Here is a 22,704-nt window from a genome sequence, read left to right as displayed (position 1 = left end):
CTGCGCATCCTAAAACGCCGCCTGAAAAGAGGCACCCCAAACCGCGACTCCTCCGTAAAGTATTCTTCATATAGCCGCTGATGTGCAGCTACGTGATCCCGATCAATCACTGCTCGTCGGTGGACAACGGGTGGAGGTCGAGGTACCGCCGGATGCAAGGCCCTTTGTATCAACCAGTTTATCTCGCGGGATGTATAGGCCTCTCCAACTCTTCGTTCATTTGCCGTTCGTACTCCTCAGCATCCCAACCACTACCACCACTACTACCACCCGCGTTACTCATTTCACGTTGTTGCTCTTATACAGAAATTAAGATGGAGAGAAAACTCGTTAAAACAAGTGGTGCGAATGAAAATGACGTGCAAATCGGGTATATATAGTGTTTCGAAAAAAAAATTGAGCTGGCCGATCGCTCGCCGATCGGGAGCCTGTAATGGCGGCCTGCCGACCGGCGAGCGGATCGGCCAGCGCCCGAAAATCGGCGTCGGGTCACCGATTTTTTTTGCCGAAATGGCGCTCGCCGGTTCCAATGGTTCGTTAAGCGGACCGGCTAGCCTGTCCGCTCGCCGCCATTAGAGATGCTCTAAATTAAATTGGACAAAACGTCGTCGTATGCAACCCCCAAGGAATATTTCGTTAGCTCGAAAGGATAATAAATGGCTTCTTCTCATACATCGTCTCTGTATCTAGACACACACTTACACACAATACACGAGCTTCAGAAGGGGTAATCCAATGGCGTCGCTGGTGAACAAGCCGCTCACTTCTCTGTGCACGGTCAACAAGTCATCGGACAGCCGTTCGCCGGCGTTATTCACCGCCAAACGCTGTCGCATCGGCGCGCCGAAGCTCGGCAACAGCGCCAGGATTTCCACCGGGGGCGATTTGAGTAGAAAAATTAGCGTCAGTGCTAATAGAATTGTGTGTAAAGCAATTTCTCTGGAGGCGGAGACGGAGATTGAAGGACTCAACATAGCTGAAGATGTTACTCAGGTCACTCTGTTGTTCTAATTTTGATGAGATATATGTTAATTGTGTGTTTGGATTTGGATTCGGTTATTTTGTTAGATGCAATATGAAATTGGTCGCGAGCTTGAAAGGTTTAGATTTTTGAAAAAATGGAAACTTTGTACTTTTATTAGGGAAATGTACTCAGCGAGTGCCTTTGTAAAGAGGAGAGTGTTATTGGAATGGAATATCAAACTCGTATTTTCTGTTAAACCAGTTAGGGTGTTATTGACTTTGACCTATGGAGATTCGTGAATCCTTGTTCATTTTAATGTTGTGATTATTCAATGTGCATTGTTGAACTTAATCATGGAAGGAAAAGAAAGGGTCTATAGAGAGGCTTTTGTTGTGTGTAAGCTTAGTTTTTCACTTTTTTGTATGTGTGGGACATTCATGTGCAGTTATTCTCTAAATTGGTGATCAGGTCAGCTGATAATTTATCTAATTTAACATGACTTGATGGATATTGAGAGTTGGAGTGTACTTATTGATGTACCTTTGTTTTATTGCTTCTCAAATGATCCAAAGATCATAGTTAATGAATGTGCATACATGCTTCGGGTTATTGGGTTCATCGATGAAGCATTTTGTGTCTGGGATGCACACATGATTTCACATAATATTTCATTGTTCTTTTGGCTGTGTCATTCTTTTATAGCTGTGCTTTGGAGTTATCTTTTACTAATTTTTTTCTCTCAATGTTTATTACCTTGTAACAGCTCATTGGAAATACACCAATGGTTTACTTGAACAATGTTGTAAAAGGATGTGTTGCAAATATAGCTGCAAAGCTTGAAATTATGGAGCCATGTTGCAGTGTCAAGGACAGGTGAGTGCTTCTTTTTATCGTCTCGCGGTCTTTTTATCATCATTAATTATTCCAATTTAGCATCCAGCAAAATTATTCAGAAGTTAATTTTGACATGCTCCCATGTTTGGCTTATTTATAGTAATATCTTTCTTTCAGGATAGGACTCAGTATGGTTACTGATGCTGAGCAGAAAGGGCTAATTACTCCAGGAAAGGTAAGATGGAGAATCACAACTGTTTTGTGCACAAAATTTTCCAATAGCTGGGTTCCTTGTTTTATTTTCTGGCTTGTTCGTTACAGACCTAATGTTAGGATAATCCTGGTTTGACTCCTGTAAGTTATGATGTGTCACACTTGTTATACAACAGTACTTCCCCACATGGTGATCTTTGATTGTGTTGGATGTACTCCGTTCTAATTGGTGGATTTTGTCTAATTTGTAGAGTGTATTGGTTGAACCTACTAGTGGAAATACGGGAATTGGCCTTGCATTTATTGCTGCTTCAAAAGGATACAAGCTTATCTTGACGATGCCGGCATCCATGAGTCTTGAGAGAAGGGTTCTCTTGAAAGCATTTGGAGCTGAGCTAGTTTTAACTGATGCAGCTAAAGGCATGAAAGGAGCTGTTCAAAAGGCTGAAGAGATAGTCAATAACACCCCAAATGCATACATGCTTCAACAGTTTGATAACCCTGCAAATCCTAAGGTTCTTACTAATCCAAACTAGATTTATACTGTGCCCTCTTTTCTTTAATTGAAATAATGGAATAGTTTCTTAGTTTGTGAACCCTTAGGCCTTACCAATCCTAGTCACCAGTTCACAATAATATCATGTTATTCATCTACTATCATCATTCATTCTTCATGCTTGCACCATGTGATCTGTGATCCTCAATCTGAATTTAGGAATAACCTTTTGTGTGCTGCACTTTTACTGGGACTGAAGTGAATAGGGATGGAATCATAGATGGGGATTCTAAAATTCTAATTGCATTGACCCAACAGATTCACTTTGAAACCACTGGCCCTGAGATTTGGGAAGATACAAAAGGTAAGGTGGATATACTTGTTGCTGGCATTGGCACTGGTGGAACCATTACTGGAGTTGGCCGCTATCTCAAAAAATACAACCCTAATGTCAAGGTAATGCATTTTCTGCAATAAACTCTATATAATCGCAATTGCTCTACTAAAATGGCCTGTATGCCAATCTAATATAGACAATGGCCAGGTTAGTTCCTTGTCCATATCATTTAAATTCCTTGTTGGCTTCAGGTTATTGGTGTGGAGCCTACTGAAAGCAACATACTGTCTGGTGGAAAGCCTGGTATGAGAGCAGCCTATTATGTCTTTGCTAAGTTACTTTTCCTGGTTAAATTAGTGTACGGTTTTGGTATTTTCAATTTGAAACTGCAGGGCCTCACAAAATTCAAGGGATTGGAGCAGGTTTTATTCCGAAGAATTTAGATCAAGATGTGATGGATGAAGTTATAGAGGTCTGGTGTTATCTATTGACTACATATTAATTTGTCTGATAGGACAGTGCTTCATACTACCTGTTTTTCCTGACACATTCACATTAAAAGAAATTTTGGACTGGTAACTAATCCAAAAAAGACTAGTAATTAGGCAACAAAACCACTCATACCTGGCTACTGAACATCGTGAACATTTTTGGCATATATTTTGTGAATGTTTATTAACTTAACTTTAGCTGTTCAAAATAGTATTTTCTAAGATTTCAATAAACACACACATTTGATTAGTAAGCTTTGTCTTTTTCTGCTTAATGATTAATTCCTTGTCAGATATCAAGCGATGAAGCTGTGGAAACTGCAAAGCAATTAGCTCTCCAAGAGGGCCTGCTGGTTAGTTCATCTTGACGGTTATCTTGTTAGACCAAAAATATCTATATGTGGCATGATGCTGAACTACTTGCTCATCTGCTATTATACTATATATAACATCTGCAGTCATTGCATGTTATCTCAGCTGTTATGATTTACCCGATTACTTGTTGTAGCAATGAAATGATCAGCCATTAGAATTTAGATATGTTCATGAAAAACAACCCAAAAAGTATTGATACGAGGAGTTGCTGTCACTATTAGGCTTCTGTTTGATTGTTGATATTTTTCTCCATGAAGTCGTATGGTTGTCAAGGTTGTGTGGGTGTCTGCTGCATTGCAACGAGTTTTATGCTGTATCAGTAACATTATAACTTAAATTGTTGGAGTATCTAATTTATTGCAAGCAAAGCACTAATGCACTATAAATTCTATTAGTATGTCTAAGTTTTCACTTTCATGATCATTTCCCCGGTCATGTAAAGTACTTTGTATCGGCATAGATTAATGACGTTTAAATCACCTCCTCTTTTGAAGACATTGAACAAGTTTCTGAAAGCCTTTCAGAGGCAGGGAAGCTCATAACATGGTCTTCCTATTGTTTCTATAGCTTGTTTATGACATAAGTCCAAGTCTGGAAACCGTGAGATATAGTAATATTTTACTGGTGTTTATATTAAATAGTATCGTAATGGTAGTTGTTCCACGAGCTTGTCATCATCAAATGAATATTTGCTGAAAAAGCTATTGAACTTATCTTTCGGAACCATCTGGCCAGGTGGGGATTTCTTCTGGAGCCGCAGCTGCAGCTGCCATTCGAGTTGGAAAGAGACCTGAGAATGCAGGAAAGCTTATAGCGGTAAATATATTGAACTTATCTCACATTTGGGGAAATCTTCTGTTTATCATCCTGTTGTTGTATTCCCCTATCGACTTCATCTGAAGTTAGAAAGATGTGTTGTTGTAGGTGGTGTTTCCGAGCTTTGGTGAGAGATACTTATCGACGGTTCTTTTCCAGTCCATAAGAGAAGAATGTGAGAAGATGCAGCCTGAAGCATGAAATTTTACCCATTAGCTAGAATCAAATAAGAGTGTGTTTATTGGTGGATTTTGCACTCCATTTATTTTTAATTTTATCAAGAAAGGTAGTAACGACATCTGTGAAGGACGGGTGAGTTTTTGTTGTAGCATTGAAACAATGCCGCAGTTGTATAAGGAGGTCGAATTCTAGTAATCTCTAGAAGGGTTATGCTGTCTACGGTTCGACTGGGAATGTTCTGGCAACTCTATCGTCTCCGTCTGTTGGGTCTTTTTTTCCGTCCCATAATAAGTGGCTCGTCGTAAAAAGCGAACCTTTTTAAGCACAAAAAGTGACTCGAAAATAGGGATGACAAAAATGGAATCGAACTGGAACAAATCGAATTTTGTAGTATATGCTACAGCCTACAAAATTTTATTAAAATTGGTTTTAGACTTGCTCTTCGTTTGTAGTTGCAAGATTGGAATGGCTAAAAGAATAATTTGGTTTTCAAGTTGTTTAGATTCTACTATTTGTAAAAAAAATTCTTAATCTGTCGCAATTACGAAGTCCGTCTGTTCGTAAAGAAAGTAACAATATATTATTGACTAGATTTTTTTGCCATGAAAGAACTGAGAATAAATTCAAATTTTACTTTTTTCTGATTTTGCCAGAATGCGACGAAACTCTATAAATTTTATGACAATATATCTAATTACATAATTTATTAGTACAATACTAACATAAATAATAAATAGATCTGTATATCCATTGACGGCCCATTTCCATTAAATCCGTTAAACAGAACTCGATTTCGCCATTAGGGTTTGAGTCTTGAGATCAGGTGCGGTCTCTCTCTTCATCATCTGATTCCTTTACTCTTTAATTCAATGTTTAAATTGGATGATTATTGAACGGAATTTCATGATAAGTAGTTTGATTTATCTTAGACTACTGTTTTTGCCGATGTTCTTGCAATCAAATTGAATCCAGGAAATTGTGTCACACCTTGGTATGAGAATGAGAGAAATCTATGCAATTGCAAAGGAAAATTATGCAGTAGTTCAATCTAACAATTGGGGCAACCTAATATTTAGTGAAAAATACGAAAATTAGGAACCCTTTAGTGAAAATTACGACTAGTTCAATCTATACAATTGCAAAGGAAAATGGTAGAACAGTGTTAGACTAAAAAAGGTGCATCCTTTGAAGATTGACAGATGCAGAACATAAATGGAGTAACCTTTTGAGTTAGGAACCCTTTAATGATGAGTTTGTTTCACCATATTGTGCTTCCTTTGAGGATTGACAGATATAGAACTTCAATAATTTTTGTTGTGCAAGACAAATTTGAGTTACTAAACAGTAGTATGTTATAATTGTGCTGGACATGAATGTTTATTTTCGTATTGACAGTTGAAGCATGTATGTCAGTTAACAATTAAGCCTATGTTTGTTTAGCTTGTTACGGGGAGCATTAACTAGAGCTGTTCATTCTGAGATGTCGGGGATTCCAGTATTTCGTGCGCTTGCACCAAAGACCAAGAATGCAGTTGTTGCTGGAGGTCTAACTGCGTTTGTCTTTGGGGTGTATTTCTACACGATGAGAGCAGTTGGTGGTACTGATGAACTTCAGGTGGCTATTGACAAGTTTGAAGATCAGAAGCATCGAAACGAGGAATAAGCTATTACTACAAGATTATATCTTTATGTATAATTAGGTGAATGTTGTTGCCCTCAGTTTCTTTATATTTAAATAAAGTCTGAATTTATAAACTCTTTGTTGAACTAAAGAACAATTGTTGAGAGTCTGATACATCTTTTTTGCTACGAAAGGAATAATATAATGAGAAAATCTAAAAAATGGTTATTTTTCAAGGTAGCAAAAAGCTGAGTTCTGAACATTTGATCACCTAAATCCACTTGCATTTTAGAAATGAAAGCATTGTAAGCTGCCAATTCACAAGCTTTTAACATCATTTTTGGAATGAAAGTATTCATGGGAAGCAAACGTGTAACAACACTTCATAAAATGGAACTCTTCAGAAAAGAACTTTTATGGTATTCCCTCTCATGGTAGTAGCTTCATTGTGAATGATAATACAGATCAAATATTGATCATCCCATCTATTAAGGCAAAAGAGAAAAAAGAACATGGTGATGTAGCTTCTAATTATCCATCGACAGATACGCTTTCAGTTTTCCAGCAACGTGTGGGATCAGATCAATGCTTTCTTTAACAGAGAGGTCCACGCATGACTCCAAATCGCCACGGGAAGCACTGCTGTTGTTTGTTTGGAGCTTGGCTGCCTCATATTTATCTTGGCAGACTGCCAGAGACCTGCTCAATCGTTCCTGCATGTACCAACAACAACAAATCACAACCAGCCTTCGTATATATAATCATTTTCTTGAAGATACTTCAGAATGAGTTCTAACCAACCCAACCAAGCATGACCATTCATACAAGGCATATGAACACCCAACTTTACCAATGGTCAGAAACAAACAGCAATAGATTTAAAGAATACGAATCGACAAACTTTTATGTTAGCTAAATCAACTTGATATTGTGGTTCATGTTACTGATATCATACAATAATTTGTGTAACGACTTTCAGCTAACATTAAAGAAGTGTACAACTTTCAATACTTACTACTTTCTTGAAGTTCTCTTCAAAACTTGACTAATAAAGTTCCCAAGTTCGAGTAGTAATACGTGTGGTAAAGGCTTTAGGCTTATTTGTGTAACTTCTTGTGAGAAGAAAATTGGTGAAACAACAATGCAAAATAACCAAATCTTCATAGGCTGGAAATACCATACATTTAGGTTTAAAAAACGATCTTAGGCGCTAAACAAGGGCAAATGGCTTGCGGTCTTGGTGGATGAATCTAAATTGAGGATGACTGAAGTTAGCTAGCACTGGATGGCCTAAGCACCTCTAAATAAGAACATTTTCAAAACAAAAACTTGAGAAGTGAATGGCATAAATCCAGAGTCTTGTTTACAAAAGGAAATCACATAGCTTAAGGAGTTCATTTCACAGTGAAACACTACACAATACTACATCAAATGCATCATAATTCAACCAGCCTAATCAACTTCAATCATCGAGAGAAAATAGAAAAATGAAGGGGGAGGAACATGTACTTGAAACTTAGCCATTTCGCTTTCGACGAGATTTTGCGCCTTGAGCACGGGCACGCTGCAATGCTCCACGCAGTTGCTTATCTCCTCCTGCTTCATCCTCCTATCGAAGCACTCGTACGCGCACTTGAAGTACGATTGCTGCAGAGACACATCGCACGAAGCAAATTCAAAAATCAATTGATTAAAATTGGATATGATTGTAGAAATAGGAAAGGGGGAAACACCTGGAGGGTGAAATTGATGTGGTCCTGGACGGCGGCGAGATGCTGCTGGGCGGCGGTGTTGACCTCGTTGAGCTTCCGTCTCAGCCTCTCGTTCACCATTGCCTCTTCTGCTGCAGCTATGTGATCCATGATTGTTCGTTTTCCGATGAATTTGGAATTGGGAATTAGGGGTTTAGGGTTTAAAGGTGGATCAGCAAATTTCTTATGGTTTGCTTGGGGAGGTGGAGGGATAAAATGGTCAATACCGAAATTGTTTATTTAGGTGAAAGGCCCAAAACATTAACATAAAATAGCCCATTTCTTTTGGGTTTTGGTATCGTTTTCGGCTATAACAAAGGTATGTAACCGTATCCAAAAACTATTCCCTCCGCTCACCAAATATTGTCCACATTTATTTTACTCATCATTTTATACTTCACTCAACTCAATTAAATTGAATCGTATTTCTTTTTAAAAAGTTTCAACAAAATATCTAATCATTCTTACTTTATTAATAATCACTTATTTTACTCATTCTTATCTCTCTTACTTTTTTTTCTCACTCTTATTTTACTTTATTTTTTATTTAATCTATTCAACACTATTTAATTTTTGTGCTTAAAAGTTTTGACCCATCTCAGAAAGGACGGAAAGAGTAATAACATGTAGTAATTATATGAGTTAGAGAAACTGAGACGCACTTGTAAAAAAAAAGTAGATAATACATGTGGATGGACTAAAATGAGTATGGAATGAGAGTATAACATAAGAATAAGACGATATAAAAAATTGAATAGTTTATATGCAAATTTTTAAGTTGGTGATAAAATTAGAAAATACAGTAGGAAAAGAAAGAATTGCGAAGGGTAATTTGGCCAATAACAAACTAGGGTTTCGGAGTCGCTCACGCCTATAAATACCTTCTTACGTTTCAACCTAAATGTCAGTAGCTTCATCGCTTCAATATCTCTTCGTGCTTCCTCATAGATCGATAAGCCTTTATTGTTGAAATCGTCGTTTTATTTCAAGATATTGTCCTTTTATTTTTGTTTCTGAAAAATTGTTATTCCTAAAATTTTTGGAAAAAAGCCAATTTGCAGAGCAAGGACGCTGATTTTATATCAATGGCGAAAACTTGCATTGAAGGTTGGCAATATCAAAGCGATTCTCCGTGCCTTTCATCTCTTTTGGGTTTTGATTGCGGCCTCGAACAAATCGCTACATGTTTTAATTTGATTCATTTTCTCTAATTTTAATCGATTCGTTTGGAAAAAGCAGTCCATTGAGAAATCAAACTGATTTTAAGTTTTGAGTGTTCAATGGATTTTAGTAAACAGCCAATTTGCAGAGCAAGAACGTCGATTCTAAATCAAATGACGAAAATTTGCATTGAAGGTTGGCAACATCGAAGCGATTCTCCGTGCCTTTCATCTCATACCGGTTTTGATTGCGGCCTCGAACAAATCGCTACATTTTTTTTCAATTTGAAAATTTCTACTAGCACTTGTTTTTTGATATACCATTATGAATGAATGAGGGTGTGCTCATCGATCCACGCCCTAAATGCTCGACACATGGATCCTTCCCCTATGATCATGGCTGGTTGAAAGTTTTCCGTTGCTTTTATAGATGCAGTATGTTTCACTATGCAAGTGTAAAATGCGTATACACATTCACAAATTTGGTTCGAAATTGGATTTTGAAATTTTTAAGTTGCCTCTCATTAAGGTTTGACATGCCTTTAACACAACTTTATCATAAGATTCGACGTATACACATTCACTTAGCTGTCTGTCATTAAGAAGGTGTGGAAGTGTGACTTGTCTTTAAAACAGCGTATCATATTAACTAATAAGATTAGACGCTTACACATTCACAATTATAGTTTGAAATTGGATTTGAACACTTTTAAGTTGTCTTTCATTAAGAAGGTGTGATAGTACACGTTTAAAACAACTCACTGTAACTAATGGTATGGATGTTTGATAGCGTGCAAACTTTTTAAAATATTACTTACAACATAGTACTATATTTGTTACTCACGCATAAAATATTGGGAAAATTGCCGAAAAAAACTCTGAAATTTGGTTAAATTCTAGTTCGTCCAGTATTTTCAGTTGTTCACAATTATTCCATGACGAATTTTTTGGGTGAAATTGTATCTAATATGGTAGCGAAAAGTCATATGCGGACTTCGCCACAGATGAGTTAACAAATGATGTCTATTCATTAAAAAAATAATGTTGATTTGTTGAAAAACATCAATTATATTGCACATATAGTTGAACATATTGTTCAACATGGAATAATTACAAGAGACTTGATCAAACAAAACCAACCAAATCTCATAGTTTTCAACAATTTGCCCTAAAATATTATGAATGGCTACTTGCATATATGTTTTAGAAATCGAGTAAATTTTTTTTTAAAAATCATGTACTATATCTTGGATGGGCATCCTCTGCTGTGCACAAATGCACAGCAAACCCTGCTGTTCCACTCAAATGATTAACATAATCAAATTAATAAATTTCATTAAATAAATATATATTATTTTATTGAATTGTGAGAAACAGCACTCCCTGTTGTGCACATCCCTTCCCATATATCTTATCTATTATCTTGACAGAACATGTCACAAAAGGTTGGACCTTACAAACTCATTAAAACAAGTGTAGCCACAGATTCTTTCAAATGGAAACTAGAGACGAAATTGGTTCAAACTTCAAAGGCACAAGTTATACAAATCTTTTCATGGAAATTTATTATATATAATCAAATTGAAGCATAAGCAGAATTCTTAGTCCAAAATTCCCTTGCAACAATTGACAGTTTAATAGTTCCCAAACTTAGACGAACATTGTAAAACTAGAGAGCTACGCCTATATGAAGATCTGATATCATGATTTCAGCAAACTGGTATCTACAACCTCCGAATCGCGACAGACAAAGCAGCGAGTTCGAACTGTAAAACAATCGAGCACATGAACTTAGAGTTGCACCTCTCTGTCATGTACCCAGCTGAACGGGATCCGTGGTCCTTGTTTGGCCCTCGTCTGTGCTCTCTCCTGCAACTTTCTGATTCTCGGAGGCAGTCCACAGACATAATCCTGAGCTTCCTGAGCTTCGGCGGACAGTCCTCTTAACTGAGACACTTTCCATCTCTTGACCAAGTGCTCTAGGATGTCGGCGTAGTCTTTGGCAGTGTATATGCCAAGGCGCTGAGCGACAGCTGAGAAGTTGTCGAAAAGGTTGTCATCGCGGCCATCATACATCAAATGGGCCGGCATAGCGATCTTCTTCCTCATCATGTCAGCAAAAGCTAGCACTGTTGCATCAGGGTCGATCTCAAATAGCTTTTCTGTTATCTTGGTGTATGCAGTTTCATGGCGCTTCTCGTCTGCTGCAATAGTACCGCAGATTTGAGCTAGTTTCGTGTCCCCGTGCTCCCTTGCTAGCCTGGCAGTGTTGCCATGGGAAACGAAAGTAGCTCTTTCTTGGAAGGACGTGTATATAAATCCAAGGTACGGATTGTTCTCTGTCCGAGGATCCTGAAAAAAGGTATCGATGAGTTCACATCGTATTGTTACTCATATAACAGCAAAAGCAACGAATGAAAAAGCAAATATACCAAAGACTCACCATGCCCGAACCAATCAGATATTGGATAGTCTTCTCAATCTGTTTCATATCGACTCGTCCAGAGAGGTAGAGATACTTATTTAGAAGGTCGCCATGCCTATTTTCCTCGGCAGTCCATGCCCTTGTCCAAACTGCCCAAGGAGTCGGGCTAGCCCCTGTTTCATCGCGCACACCATCTAACGTATTGATCATCGTTTGATAAGTAGGAAGAGCTTCCTCGGTGACCATATCACCAACCAAAACAACAAAATAATCATCTGGAATCTCTTTGGCTCTTTCCCTCAATTCCTTCACCTGATCATGAAATCCATCACTGCTTGGATCCGGCAGAAAATCCTGAGGCTGCCAGCATTTTTCTACAGGCTTAAGGTGGACTAGTAGATTATCCTCAGCCCAACCTTCTAGAGATTTGAAGATCTCGACTTTTTCTGGAGGCATAGAGTGCGTTACTTGAACATGCACCTCGCGTGGTGGACTAAAAGGCTTCTTGACAGTCTCAACCTCTCTGCAAAAGATTAGTGCAAGCATATACAGATTATTGCTATTAGAAGACAGAATGATGAAATATTAACATAGAAGAACGATTGTTTCTGATAGCGGCATGTTTAGGTATTTCTACAGAACAGAAGTACTCTATTCATGATGACTGAACCACAACATCAAAGGTTTATTCACTGTGTGTGTGAGTGTGTTGGCCAAAGGTCTTACGTTCGAGTCCAACGTGCCACGGTCTTCAAATTCAATATTGCTTAACTATGATTCAAAGTTCAAAACTAGAAGCTACCCTTGTAAACTCCCATATGGTTTCAGGAACAGAGCAATTATACCATGAAACCTGATAATAGACAGTAAAACAGAATCTCTCTCTTCTAAACAAGAGAAAGCACACTTCAGTAACAACAAACAAGAAGGATCATGGTAAATTAACTACGTTTTGTGGGATTCCTAATATGCAACTATGAACAATACTACTATAAAATAGGCTAAGATTAAAAAGTCTTGAAAATTCTAAAAACTGAACTATATCTGATACCCAAACATGTCTGCATACGATAATCGGAGTTTTTTTTTTTTTAATTTCTTCACCTAAATAAACATGTGAAAGATGTTTACTATATAAACACAATATGCTACAATGTAAACGAGTAAGTACGCCTATATCAATCTAAACCACACAAATCCAAAGAGGTTGGGACCAGCATCAGCTAGCTGGATAGAAATCCAAAATTTCTCACCAAATCACATGGCTCTGTTCCTAAATCAAATAAAAAAGGACACCTATACAATAGCCTAAAACTTAGTCCAAATCCTGCATACTTCTTCACATGGAAGAGGAAATTGGGCACAAAATTACATTCTCCAGCATTACTAGAACTATTACATCCCTAGAAAGAGGGGGGAAATTTAACCTAAAATCTTCAGAAAAAATCGAAAAAAGCGATTCTCGATTCAATGATATGCATAGCAATGAAATTATTCAGAAAATCAGAAGCAGCTCACACATCAATCCATTCTCACAAACACAATATGAATCCATGAAAAAAAATTGCAACAAAAGGTGAGATCGGGGAAAACAGTTAATTAGAAAGGAAAATTTCAAGAAAATGTGAAGTGAGGAGGTTACTTAGAAGCGGAGCGAAGAGAGGAGGCCATGCATAAGGTGGGAGATCGGTGAGCGGTGGGGAGCGGCGGAGGGGCGAAGGAAGGGCGTTTTGGGGATTGAAAGGCGATGGCATTCAGCGTCATGGCCATTGTGATTGTCGATTGTTGAAGCTTGGGAGGCTTTCGTAAGCGTATTCTGTAGAGAGAGAGAGAGAGAGAGGTGGTGGGGACACGAGGTGTGGTGGAAAAGATGGTGAAGAGAGGTTGAGGTGAGAGATGAGATGGCCTTTGATTTTGGAAGTCTCTTCAATCTCTGCATCGATATAATATACTTATATATATATATACAGAGAGAGATACTACTTTCATTTCAGAGGTAAGTATATTATTTTAAATACCAGAAAATACCCAATACTTTTTTTAAAAAAAATTGTCAAAATGTCATGGTTGACAATTTCTGATCAATCTTGCAATATTGAATAATAGTTAACGCAATTTTAACATTTTTCGCAATTATATATTGTGGCCAAAAATTTAACGTCCTAGGTTTTTAGTAATTTTTCTTGCCTTGTAAGCTAAAGACGTACTATACATCAAAAAATGATAACACGTATATGAAATAATTGTTCAAATTTTCAAAGTTATCATGATGTATTGTATTGATCTGCTAGTATAAAGTTGTGAAATTGACCAAACTTGGTGTATTTTTTCGGTAGTTTATGTAGTTAATTTATTTCACATTTACCTTCGTGATGACTTGAAAATTGAATCCATAGAATGAAAGAGAAGTATTTTGCCAACTGGTCCAAATCTAAATGTAACTTAATTTGTTCGTTTTGCATTTAATCATGGGCGAATACTTGTTTTAGTAGAGTCCGAGACTATGTATTCTAAAATTTGACATAATGCTCGAACTCCCGACTAATTAAATGGATGAGAAGTATCTTACCAGACGAGTCTCCCTACCTTCCTTAATATTTAAAGAGATTAATAAAAGCATAAAACTGAATTTGGTTTATTTGATTTGTAAATTCTGTAATTTCAATCATAATATATTACGATAAAATATACTAGTAATGTTTTAAAAATAGTGACGTACAATAGTGCATACAAATAATACTTGCATGGGACATGCTACGGTACCCTTGTTTGATAATGTGTTTATTGTAGAAATTGGTTGTATTAAAAATTTAGGAATGAGTGGTGAATCAATCGCCCACTTTATTTTCGATCATATTATTTGGCCTCAAGGTTCGGTAACGAGAATTTCATCAAATGCTATCAAATTAATTAACGATAATCTATATGTAAATAACAAATAAAAAAACAATATGGTCATATTTATTGAAGTAATTTATGCATGATTGAGTTGTTACAATCTAATTTGTTGCTTAAGCCGAATGGTGTATTGGACTCATCGTATTCTCGATAGTATATTCTTTTGTTCTAACTATATAAATATTTGACGAATTTTGTATAATTTTATTTTTGGAGACATTTTATTCTAGCCTATTTTTATAAAGTTGAGTTAAAGAAATTTCCGACCAATAGCAACCTCAATATTACTACGAATAATGGTCATTTAAATAATGATATTTTGTCAAATTTCAGTCCTATTTATAAAGTTTGAAAACAAAATACTAGTATTATATTAGAAAATTCTAGTTTTTTTCAGTTATCTCATCCACACGCACAACGATATTATTTCATAAAAATAAGAAAAGAAAAGAGAAAATAAAGAAATACCAAAGAAAAATATTTATTTTAATGAAACAACATCGTTTTGAACATCACCAAAAGACGCTGTTTTGTACAACGATGTGACATAATTTGACTAAATTTCGTGATTTAAACGACTATTGTTTCATATTATTATGATGTATTGTCTGCCGTTTTATCTTTATGACTCGTTATCCCTTGCGACCGATGTATATCCCTCGTTATCTCTAACAACCGAAGTAATCGCAGCCCTATAGTCTAAAGATCTAAAGGATGTATTGGTGTATAAAACTTACAAGAACAACCTCAATAATCTTACAACAAAAACATACACAAAAATCACACATATCTGTTTAATGGCTTTCTCCCAACTACACCTGCAGGCATAGAAACCGTCGAATCCACGCTGAGATATCCGATGGAACGAGCATCCTCGCGTATATACGTTCCCACTCGCGAGTCAGAGTCCCTACTAGACGACCCTTTATTCCACTTGCACGAACCAGCATTCGGAGTCAAAGGAAACAAGAACCTTCTCTTGGAGTGGCTGCTTCCCGGAGTCCCCGGGAACCTCTCCCACGGATTACTATACGCTCTCGATTTGGCTTTGGCCGAGACAGTTGGTGCCATGTAGTTAGGAATGGAGAACAGAGGGCAACTCACGAGACTATTGGATGATCGGGGCGTGGCAGACTCGTGATTGTCGAACATGAGATCCCCATGAGGCTGAGGGCTCGGCTTGAACTCAAAAACGGCCCGGGTTAACGAGATGCCCCTCATTGCAGCTCGAGGTAGCTTACGTTCCAACCAGTTCCATGACCACGGGAATCCATCCGTTCGAACTTCCGGAGAATTTTGTGTTGATTTTGGATTAGATTTCTGGAGCTGTTGTGGCAGATAATAAGGGAAGCAAAACAAGTCAAACATCTAAAAAAATCTAAGCATACTTAGATTTTACCAGCGACCTTTTTGGGACGTTCCACTCAAAGTGACACGTTTCCTGATAAAGTGGAAACATCACTCTCTATATTTTACTCTCCCACCACTTAACTCACAAAACTGCACTACATATAATCTCGTACGAACAGAAATTGGTCTACTTTAAAAGGACATTTTTCTATCTGTACTTCATCGAGACATGTAGTCTATACAGGTAATTCGAGACAGGACAAAAAAGGGCGAATCGTTTACCTGGTTCGAGTACGCATAGGCCATTGCCCTCTCTCTCTTAACGACAGCCTCCACTCGTTTCTGCACCCTTGCTTCAGCTTCCTCCTTCGATAGCCTACTATCATCCCAATCTTCATTTTGGGCGGCCTTTTCACTCTTACGCGTGTGGTGCTGGAACGCTTGGATCCTTCGCGACTGGATTTGTGTCTGAACCCGGACCAGGAACTGCATTTGTTTCATGGCGCTCGTTGTCTGCTGTTTCGCATTCTGTCCTTTAACCGCTACTTGAAGCCTCACTAAGCCCCTAAAAGGTCGAAAACTCCCCCTTGCCTATCATGTTCAAACGCACAACGAGTCAATCACACTGCACGAACGAGTGAGGGAGCGAGCAACAACATTAATAAGTTGGAATACATTACCACGTAACCTCTATACGCTGCCTGGATTTTGGCGGCCGAGAGCTGCTGATCTCTCAAAGTCGGTTCTGGCCTCTGCACACGCTCGATTTCCCCTCTGCCTTGAGTTGCCTCGGAAGTGAAAGCCGGGGGTGAAGCAGCCTTTGGAGAAGCAGGAATAGGAGAAGGAGCTCTCGGAGAAGGCCTAATCAACAGCTGATCAGCTTCGCCTAATATTTTCTCGATGCTGCTTGGCTCTCCGAACAGGGGAATAAACGACTGCGTTTCTCCACGCCTCAAAATCCCCTTCCCCTTCTTCTTTTCCTTGCTGCTGCTCTTCTTGTCAGCTATATATTTCTTCGAAATCTAAATAGAAAAACGATAATGCTAAAATGGCGCGCACAACATATGCAATAAAATAGACAAAACGACACCAAGATTTTACGTGGAAACCCCAAGAGAGCATCCAAATATGCACTAGAGAATCGTAACATCGATAATGACTTAACCCGAAGATTGAACAACCCCTTAACGAGGGGGTAAGGATTGCAAATTAACCGATAACAGGCACATATATATATATCTCTGGTGAAATTCATTGAAACAAAGGAGAAATGCATGAGATTATATGATTTCTAGACATCTTCATTGGTTGATTCTTGAAATGATTAAGGTAATCTACTTTCTAAAGCTTCTAAACTCCATCAATACATTCAAAAGGTTAGTTTCAAACTTAAAACATACATATGCTAATAGCAAAATCACATCATTAACCATAGGGAAAAAAAAGCCTACATCACTTTGCTATGGTTAATAGAGAGACTTACATTGGCTCCCTTTTCCTTTGAATTGTTTGTGAAAACCCTTTTGATTGCTGAAAACCAGCTTCCCTTCTTCCCCATATTCTCAGCATTACTGTTTGTGATGTAACAAGACTTCCATCAACTTCAAGAAATTATCCATAATATTAAATCAAGATCAAATTTTTAAAACTTCAAGAAATTATCCATAATATTAAATCAAGATCAAATTTTTAAACCCAACACCCAAATTCAAGGAATCAGACATATCACAGAAACAGACCTAATCCCAAGAGATCATGCAATTGAAAAAAGATTGATTTTTTATCATCACCTTAACTGCTGCATTGCTCCTATCCTTCAGCAAAACCTGATAACACTCTAGGAAAAAGAGCTAAAATGTTTCATTCAAGAGAAAAAGAAAGAATTAGTTGAAGATAAAATAAGTTTAAAAGTAAACATCATTAATTTCTTTATTGAACTAAATTAATAATCATGCCATGCATAATTGTCTATCTGTATGTTAACATACAGCGAATAATCCTAGTGTCAAAATTATTGTTAGGAAATAAGGTTACAATTCCAAATATGTATATTCCATTAAAATTAATATAATTCGAACCAACAGAATATAAAATAGAGTTTTCAACTGAACCAGGCTTTAAATTCGATTGTACCAAACCAAAATATTGTCAATCATTTAAGTTATACCTAGTTTTCATCCATCAATTTTGAATTTAATATAGTTTGAGTCATGACATTAAATTTATTAGTAATTATAATTCAACCAACTTTACTTGAATGGGAAAAACTAATTCAATTTGTGACAGCAACATCATATCTTATTTTACCCCTACCCACTAATTCATAACCATTTGGTCTTTATTGTATTATTATCTTAATCATTATTCTTTGGTGTGACATTAATTTGCAGTTTAATTTAATCAATATCAACAATTATTAAAAATTTTATTATCAATTTTTTCTAGTGATATTTTCATTAGAAAACTTATCCACCTTAACCTTAGATGTTACCTTTTTCTTGATAATGATAATTTAATGATACTAGGAATTATCCAAGTTAATATTTATACTCAAAATGGAAAGGAAAGTTAGAAAACTCAAAAAAAGTGTTGATTTATTCCAACCATTTTCCCATAAATTTACATCTTAGTTCATACATACACTATCATCATCACTTCATTCCCAGATCAATAGCTTCTAATAACTAAAATGTGATCTTTCTCATTCGTGCAGACAGTCACTCCGACACTGAAGCTTCTAACTCTGGGTTATGACGGAAGCTTCCTCGGATATAGCTCGTTTGGAAGTCGCAGGGCTTGTCTTGATGGGCGCCCAGATATCTGCACCGTTGCTGTTAGCAATTCCAACAGTGAACGAGACAGGCACAACGCATAAGCCTTTGGCACTGAGGCTGGATCCTTCTTCACCCTTCAGAACAAACACAAACTGATTTTAGGCTGGATTAAGCAATGTGCATTAAGTTTACCGATAAGAACATGGAGTACAAAAAAATCGTCGAGTGATGGAAAAAAAAAAGCATACCTGTAATTGTGTTGGTGTACTATACAAGTATGGAGCACTTAGTACCTGAAAAGCAGGAAAATGATGCATTAAAACAAACAAAATTCATTCTTTAAATTGATGGAATTTGGGGTTAATTTTATTGATTCCCTATCTTCTAGAGCCTCGTTTCATTCTTTCTGAAAGACCCTTACATTGTTCCATCGGAAGATCAGCCAACAGGCAAGCTCAGAATAACAAAGATAAGAGTAAACTGATATATAGACTGAGAAAAATTGTAAGGGTCTGAGGATTTTGAAATGGCTTGTACAAGACAGTTGTTACTAGTGGGAACTTGTTTACATCTTTAACCGAATCAGTGAGGTTTTTTTCCATGTGATGAAAGCAAGATTGCAAGATTCTACTTATCTGATTACAATTACATTTTTTGGGCAATTCTCAGGTGCAACATGAAAATGGGTGATCATTGATGAAGTCAATTCTCGAAATTATCAAATTTCAGTTCACAGCAACTGATATCATTGTGATGTACTAGTATTACTTAATGATGGTGAAGAAACAAAAGTTCATACCTTAACCTGTTCATGAAGAAACCTTATGTACTCCATTGCTTCTAAGAGGACCGAAGCTGTATCAGTCTGTAGCATGTGAAGAGTTAGGCAAGGAAAATTATCTGGAAAACGTAAACAGACTGATGGATGAAGTGAGTATACAATGAATCAATTACACATTTTTCCTCACCTAATATACATCCAAGAAAGTCACGTTGTGTTGAATGATCAACGATTATAAATTTCTGAAAATCACATGCAAAAACACAAAATTTGCCTTTTTACTGCACCTACCTTCCCATATGGTGAGACAAGCTGTTGAAGCGCAGAAATCCGTTCGCTAAATTTCTCTTTCTTTTCCTGTTCCAAAGAGAAGTGGTAAACATGGATGGGAAAATGTGAAATGCTCTAACGTTTGTGAACTAAAAAAGATATAATAAACTGCATCAAGCCATTATTTACATGTGAACTTGCTAAGCCAGTAGTATAACACAGAGGTTTGGCACTTAACCAGTTGAAGCAATCAGAAATGTGATTACTGGATCAACAACTAACCTTTGAAGAAAGAGAGTCATCCGTCTTTAGTCGTTTTGGCATGATATCCATGAAGCTGCTTTGCTCAAGAGATATAGGGCCTCTTTTATGTTGCAACATCTTCTCCTACACAAGTTCCCTTAGTAGACAGCAAATGCGAAAAAGTGCTAATTCTACGCAAAATCCAATTAAAACAGTCACGTGGGTACTTGCATGCTAAAAAAAAGGAGCACTATATCAAATTCAACATCCATTACATATAGTAAGAGTTCGAGTCCAAAACCATACATATGAAACATTTAGGACCAAAAGCAATTATTCGCAGAATCATATATTTCTTTATTCTCTACCTAAAAGAAAGATCCACAGATTCGAAGTTGATACTTGAGAGTGAATAATCATCAACCATGAAATGCTCTAAGTAGTTCTATAAATAGGTAGAGAATAAACTCTAGCTTCCAAATTTTGGAAACATCTGAGGTGGAATATGAGACTGATACAACGCAGTAGGTTTGGTTCCTATAAAAGAATATATGCATACGTTATAAAAAAAGAATATAGTGTATCGATTTTGGTCAAAAATTCCTTATTTAGGCCTAAACATCCCTTTGTTTAATATGAATGTCCCCTCAAAACAACCAACAGGCCTCGACCAAAGATGATATCAGATAACATAATTTAATGACAACCCCATAAACAGACAAGGCTACTATAAAATATCAACAAAATTTCATATTCCAATACAAAGCATACAATATACAACACAGGATTCTACGTCTCCAATCACGATCCAATTTCGTATTTTACTTCACCATCGCCTACCAAATTACATGTGACATGACATAAAAATGAAATAAAAATGTAAAGAGACAATCTTCATCCCCCAGTTGTTATCAATTCTTCTTTAAAACCAGTCATTTATGATGCAACAAACTCAACATAGATTAACCACAGAATCCACACCAGAAGCAAGATTCCCTTGGCTGTTCAACAGCATGCACATTATCTTGAGTAAATGAAGCAGTAGAAAGCAACTATCCAACCACCAAAAACATAAATCCAAACACTATTAAACCTTGAGGCTGTTAGCTCTGCTATCTAACATTAGAAAACAAATAACCATCACATCCAGATTCAACATTATTACTGACTTTTTTCCCTTGCCATAGTGAAATTTTGATTCTCCAAATATACTGTGAGTGTGACCGAAAACAACACAATCGAGTATATTAACTCCTGGGGGGCCCATGATTTTTGCACATATAAAATTAAAATACTTTTTTTTCAAATTTTAATTGTGGTAAACTAGGGATTTGAAAATGATTAAATAGCAGAGCCATGCATGTTAACCTTATAAAACTATTATCCCAATAATCTATATATCTAATATATATTCAAAATCAACGAATTCATCACATACAATGTCAAACATCTGCATTAGGATTAATTAGCATTGAATGAAACAACTAATAAGCACCAATAAACGCAGGGGAGAGTAGTATTCATGACGCATCAAACTCAGGAGAAAAAAAAATAAATGTAAATTAAATAACGCGAGTTGACAAAAAAAACAGGGGAAAAAGTATTCAATGGCGGAAACGGAGGCTAGAAAGGGCTCACCAACGCAAAATCTGGATCAGAATCAGTGTGAGAAGAGATGAAAACGAAAAATCTCAACTTTCGAGGCGGAATCCAGAGCCTGAACTCGAGAATTCCATAGGCGGAGCCCTTTTTTGGTAGATATGGACTGGAGTAGTAATTTTGGCTAACGGCGTAGGGATTTGTGGCAACACATGTATTGTACAGCAGCAGTTACGAGTGCAGAGGCGTGTATGTACGTTTTCACACGCGGAAATACACGCATAAATAAACAAAGAAAGCAAAAGGAAACGACGCGAAAGCAGAGTGAAAATTGTGAAGAGGATCACGAAATTGGGGGTGTGAAAGGAGGGAGAGGGAGTTTGAAAGTGTGTATATATACATACAAAGAGTTAATCAATGAAGTGAAAAGGGAGGAGAGAGAGAGAGAGGAAAATGGAAGAGTATTTAGTAGAGACAGCTAATATACAGAGACGGCAGTGAAAGAGAGAGGAAGAGTGGTTTGAAATGAGGTCACTTCACAATTTCACTTTTGACTAATGAAATACTCCCTCTGTCCCGGGCTACTCACTCATTTCCTTTTCGGCTCGGAGATTAAGGAATGAGTGTATAGGAAAGTCAAAAATAACGGCTGTAGGTGAAATTTTTTACTAAAAATGGAAAGAGTGCAAGTAACTTGGGACGCCCAAAAAGGAAATAAGTGCGAGTAGTGCGGGACGGAGGGAGTACTAATGTAAAGACTCAATTTTTGTATCCTTTTCAAATATTGAAATAAATTTTGATACTACTAAATTAAAAAAGTATAAGAACGAAGAGGAAAAAAAGAGAAAATTTCTATATTCAGAATTGAGACTAATTTTGTGAATATGTTAAAATAAAATATATATATATTAGAACATTTTAGTTTGGGTTCGCTTCTCTTACTAACACTTGAATGTTTTAATTGCGACAAAATAAAAAATAAAAGAAATTGATACTCCCTCTGTTTCATAGTACTGGAGTCATTTTGTAATTTTAGTACGTTCCATAATAATGGAGTCATTTCCTTTTATAGTAAAAGTCAATACATATTCTCCCCACTTACTTTACTCTCTTACTTTATTCTCTC

General features: G+C 36.8%; 5 protein-coding genes, 1 long non-coding RNA gene and 2 other non-coding genes across 13 annotated transcripts; 4 read left to right on the top strand and 4 right to left on the bottom strand.

The window, feature by feature from the left end:
• The first annotated feature begins 669 nt into the window (after positions 1 to 669).
• Positions 670 to 4,951, top strand: LOC121805422 (cysteine synthase, chloroplastic/chromoplastic-like). Its single transcript, XM_042205264.1, has 10 exons — positions 670 to 993; positions 1,728 to 1,837; positions 1,976 to 2,033; positions 2,263 to 2,526; positions 2,826 to 2,963; positions 3,096 to 3,147; positions 3,237 to 3,316; positions 3,629 to 3,688; positions 4,446 to 4,526; positions 4,635 to 4,951. Exons 1-10 carry the CDS (start codon positions 736 to 738, stop codon positions 4,725 to 4,727), a joined length of 1,194 nt encoding a protein of 397 aa, XP_042061198.1. The 5' UTR covers positions 670 to 735; the 3' UTR covers positions 4,728 to 4,951.
• Positions 4,952 to 5,336: 385 nt separating this feature from the next.
• LOC121805436 lies at positions 5,337 to 6,461 on the top strand. Its single transcript, XR_006051477.1, has 2 exons — positions 5,337 to 5,529; positions 6,147 to 6,461. It is a non-coding gene; the product is annotated as an uncharacterized LOC121805436 (long non-coding RNA).
• A 265-nt stretch (positions 6,462 to 6,726) lies between these two features.
• LOC121805435 (protein FAM136A-like) lies at positions 6,727 to 8,275 on the bottom strand. Its single transcript, XM_042205284.1, has 3 exons — positions 8,061 to 8,275; positions 7,837 to 7,974; positions 6,727 to 7,040 (listed from the first exon to the last, which is right to left on the bottom strand). The coding sequence occupies exons 1-3, from the start codon at positions 8,187 to 8,189 to the stop codon at positions 6,855 to 6,857; spliced, it is 453 nt and encodes a 150-aa protein (XP_042061218.1). The 5' UTR covers positions 8,190 to 8,275; the 3' UTR covers positions 6,727 to 6,854.
• An 863-nt stretch (positions 8,276 to 9,138) lies between these two features.
• On the top strand, positions 9,139 to 9,264 carry LOC121806038. Its single transcript, XR_006051578.1, has one exon. It is a non-coding gene; the product is annotated as a small nucleolar RNA snoR86 (small nucleolar RNA).
• Positions 9,265 to 9,386: 122 nt separating this feature from the next.
• On the top strand, positions 9,387 to 9,513 carry LOC121806037. Its single transcript, XR_006051577.1, has one exon. It is a non-coding gene; the product is annotated as a small nucleolar RNA snoR86 (small nucleolar RNA).
• A 1,264-nt stretch (positions 9,514 to 10,777) lies between these two features.
• LOC121805599 (stearoyl-[acyl-carrier-protein] 9-desaturase, chloroplastic-like) lies at positions 10,778 to 13,606 on the bottom strand. 2 transcript variants are annotated; one of them, XM_042205516.1, is made up of 4 exons: positions 13,306 to 13,606; positions 12,542 to 12,547; positions 11,682 to 12,186; positions 10,778 to 11,590 (listed from the first exon to the last, which is right to left on the bottom strand). In XM_042205516.1, the coding sequence occupies exons 1-4, from the start codon at positions 13,431 to 13,433 to the stop codon at positions 11,030 to 11,032; spliced, it is 1,200 nt and encodes a 399-aa protein (XP_042061450.1). In that variant the 5' UTR covers positions 13,434 to 13,606; the 3' UTR covers positions 10,778 to 11,029. The 2 variants fall into 2 exon arrangements, with proteins under 2 accessions (XP_042061450.1, XP_042061451.1); XM_042205517.1 differs by lacking the exon at positions 12,542 to 12,547.
• A 1,571-nt stretch (positions 13,607 to 15,177) lies between these two features.
• Positions 15,178 to 17,791, bottom strand: LOC121803176 (protein IQ-DOMAIN 14-like). 3 transcript variants are annotated; one of them, XM_042202875.1, is made up of 5 exons: positions 17,702 to 17,791; positions 17,395 to 17,482; positions 16,592 to 16,933; positions 16,194 to 16,502; positions 15,178 to 15,887 (listed from the first exon to the last, which is right to left on the bottom strand). In XM_042202875.1, exons 1-5 carry the CDS (start codon positions 17,713 to 17,715, stop codon positions 15,342 to 15,344), a joined length of 1,299 nt encoding a protein of 432 aa, XP_042058809.1. In that variant the 5' UTR covers positions 17,716 to 17,791; the 3' UTR covers positions 15,178 to 15,341. The 3 variants fall into 3 exon arrangements, with proteins under 3 accessions (XP_042058809.1, XP_042058810.1, XP_042058811.1); XM_042202876.1 differs by having other exon boundaries at positions 17,395 to 17,512; positions 17,702 to 17,752; XM_042202877.1 differs by lacking the exon at positions 17,702 to 17,791 and adding an exon at positions 17,651 to 17,694.
• A 688-nt stretch (positions 17,792 to 18,479) lies between these two features.
• On the bottom strand, positions 18,480 to 22,100 carry LOC121805235 (transcription factor bHLH153-like). Of its 3 annotated transcripts, none has more exons than XM_042205036.1 (6): positions 21,618 to 22,100; positions 20,019 to 20,117; positions 19,758 to 19,823; positions 19,485 to 19,550; positions 18,934 to 18,978; positions 18,480 to 18,819 (listed from the first exon to the last, which is right to left on the bottom strand). In XM_042205036.1, exons 2-6 carry the CDS (start codon positions 20,115 to 20,117, stop codon positions 18,649 to 18,651), a joined length of 447 nt encoding a protein of 148 aa, XP_042060970.1. In that variant the 5' UTR covers positions 21,618 to 22,100; the 3' UTR covers positions 18,480 to 18,648. The 3 variants fall into 3 exon arrangements, with proteins under 3 accessions (XP_042060970.1, XP_042060969.1, XP_042060968.1); XM_042205035.1 differs by having other exon boundaries at positions 20,019 to 20,170; positions 21,618 to 22,098; XM_042205034.1 differs by having other exon boundaries at positions 20,019 to 20,123; positions 21,618 to 22,096.
• Positions 22,101 to 22,704: the final 604 nt, after the last annotated feature.

This window comes from Salvia splendens, chromosome 5 (genome assembly GCF_004379255.2).
Source record: "Salvia splendens isolate huo1 chromosome 5, SspV2, whole genome shotgun sequence".
Classification (NCBI taxonomy): domain Eukaryota; kingdom Viridiplantae; phylum Streptophyta; class Magnoliopsida; order Lamiales; family Lamiaceae; genus Salvia; species Salvia splendens.
This window is presented reverse-complemented; position numbering and strand designations above follow the sequence as displayed.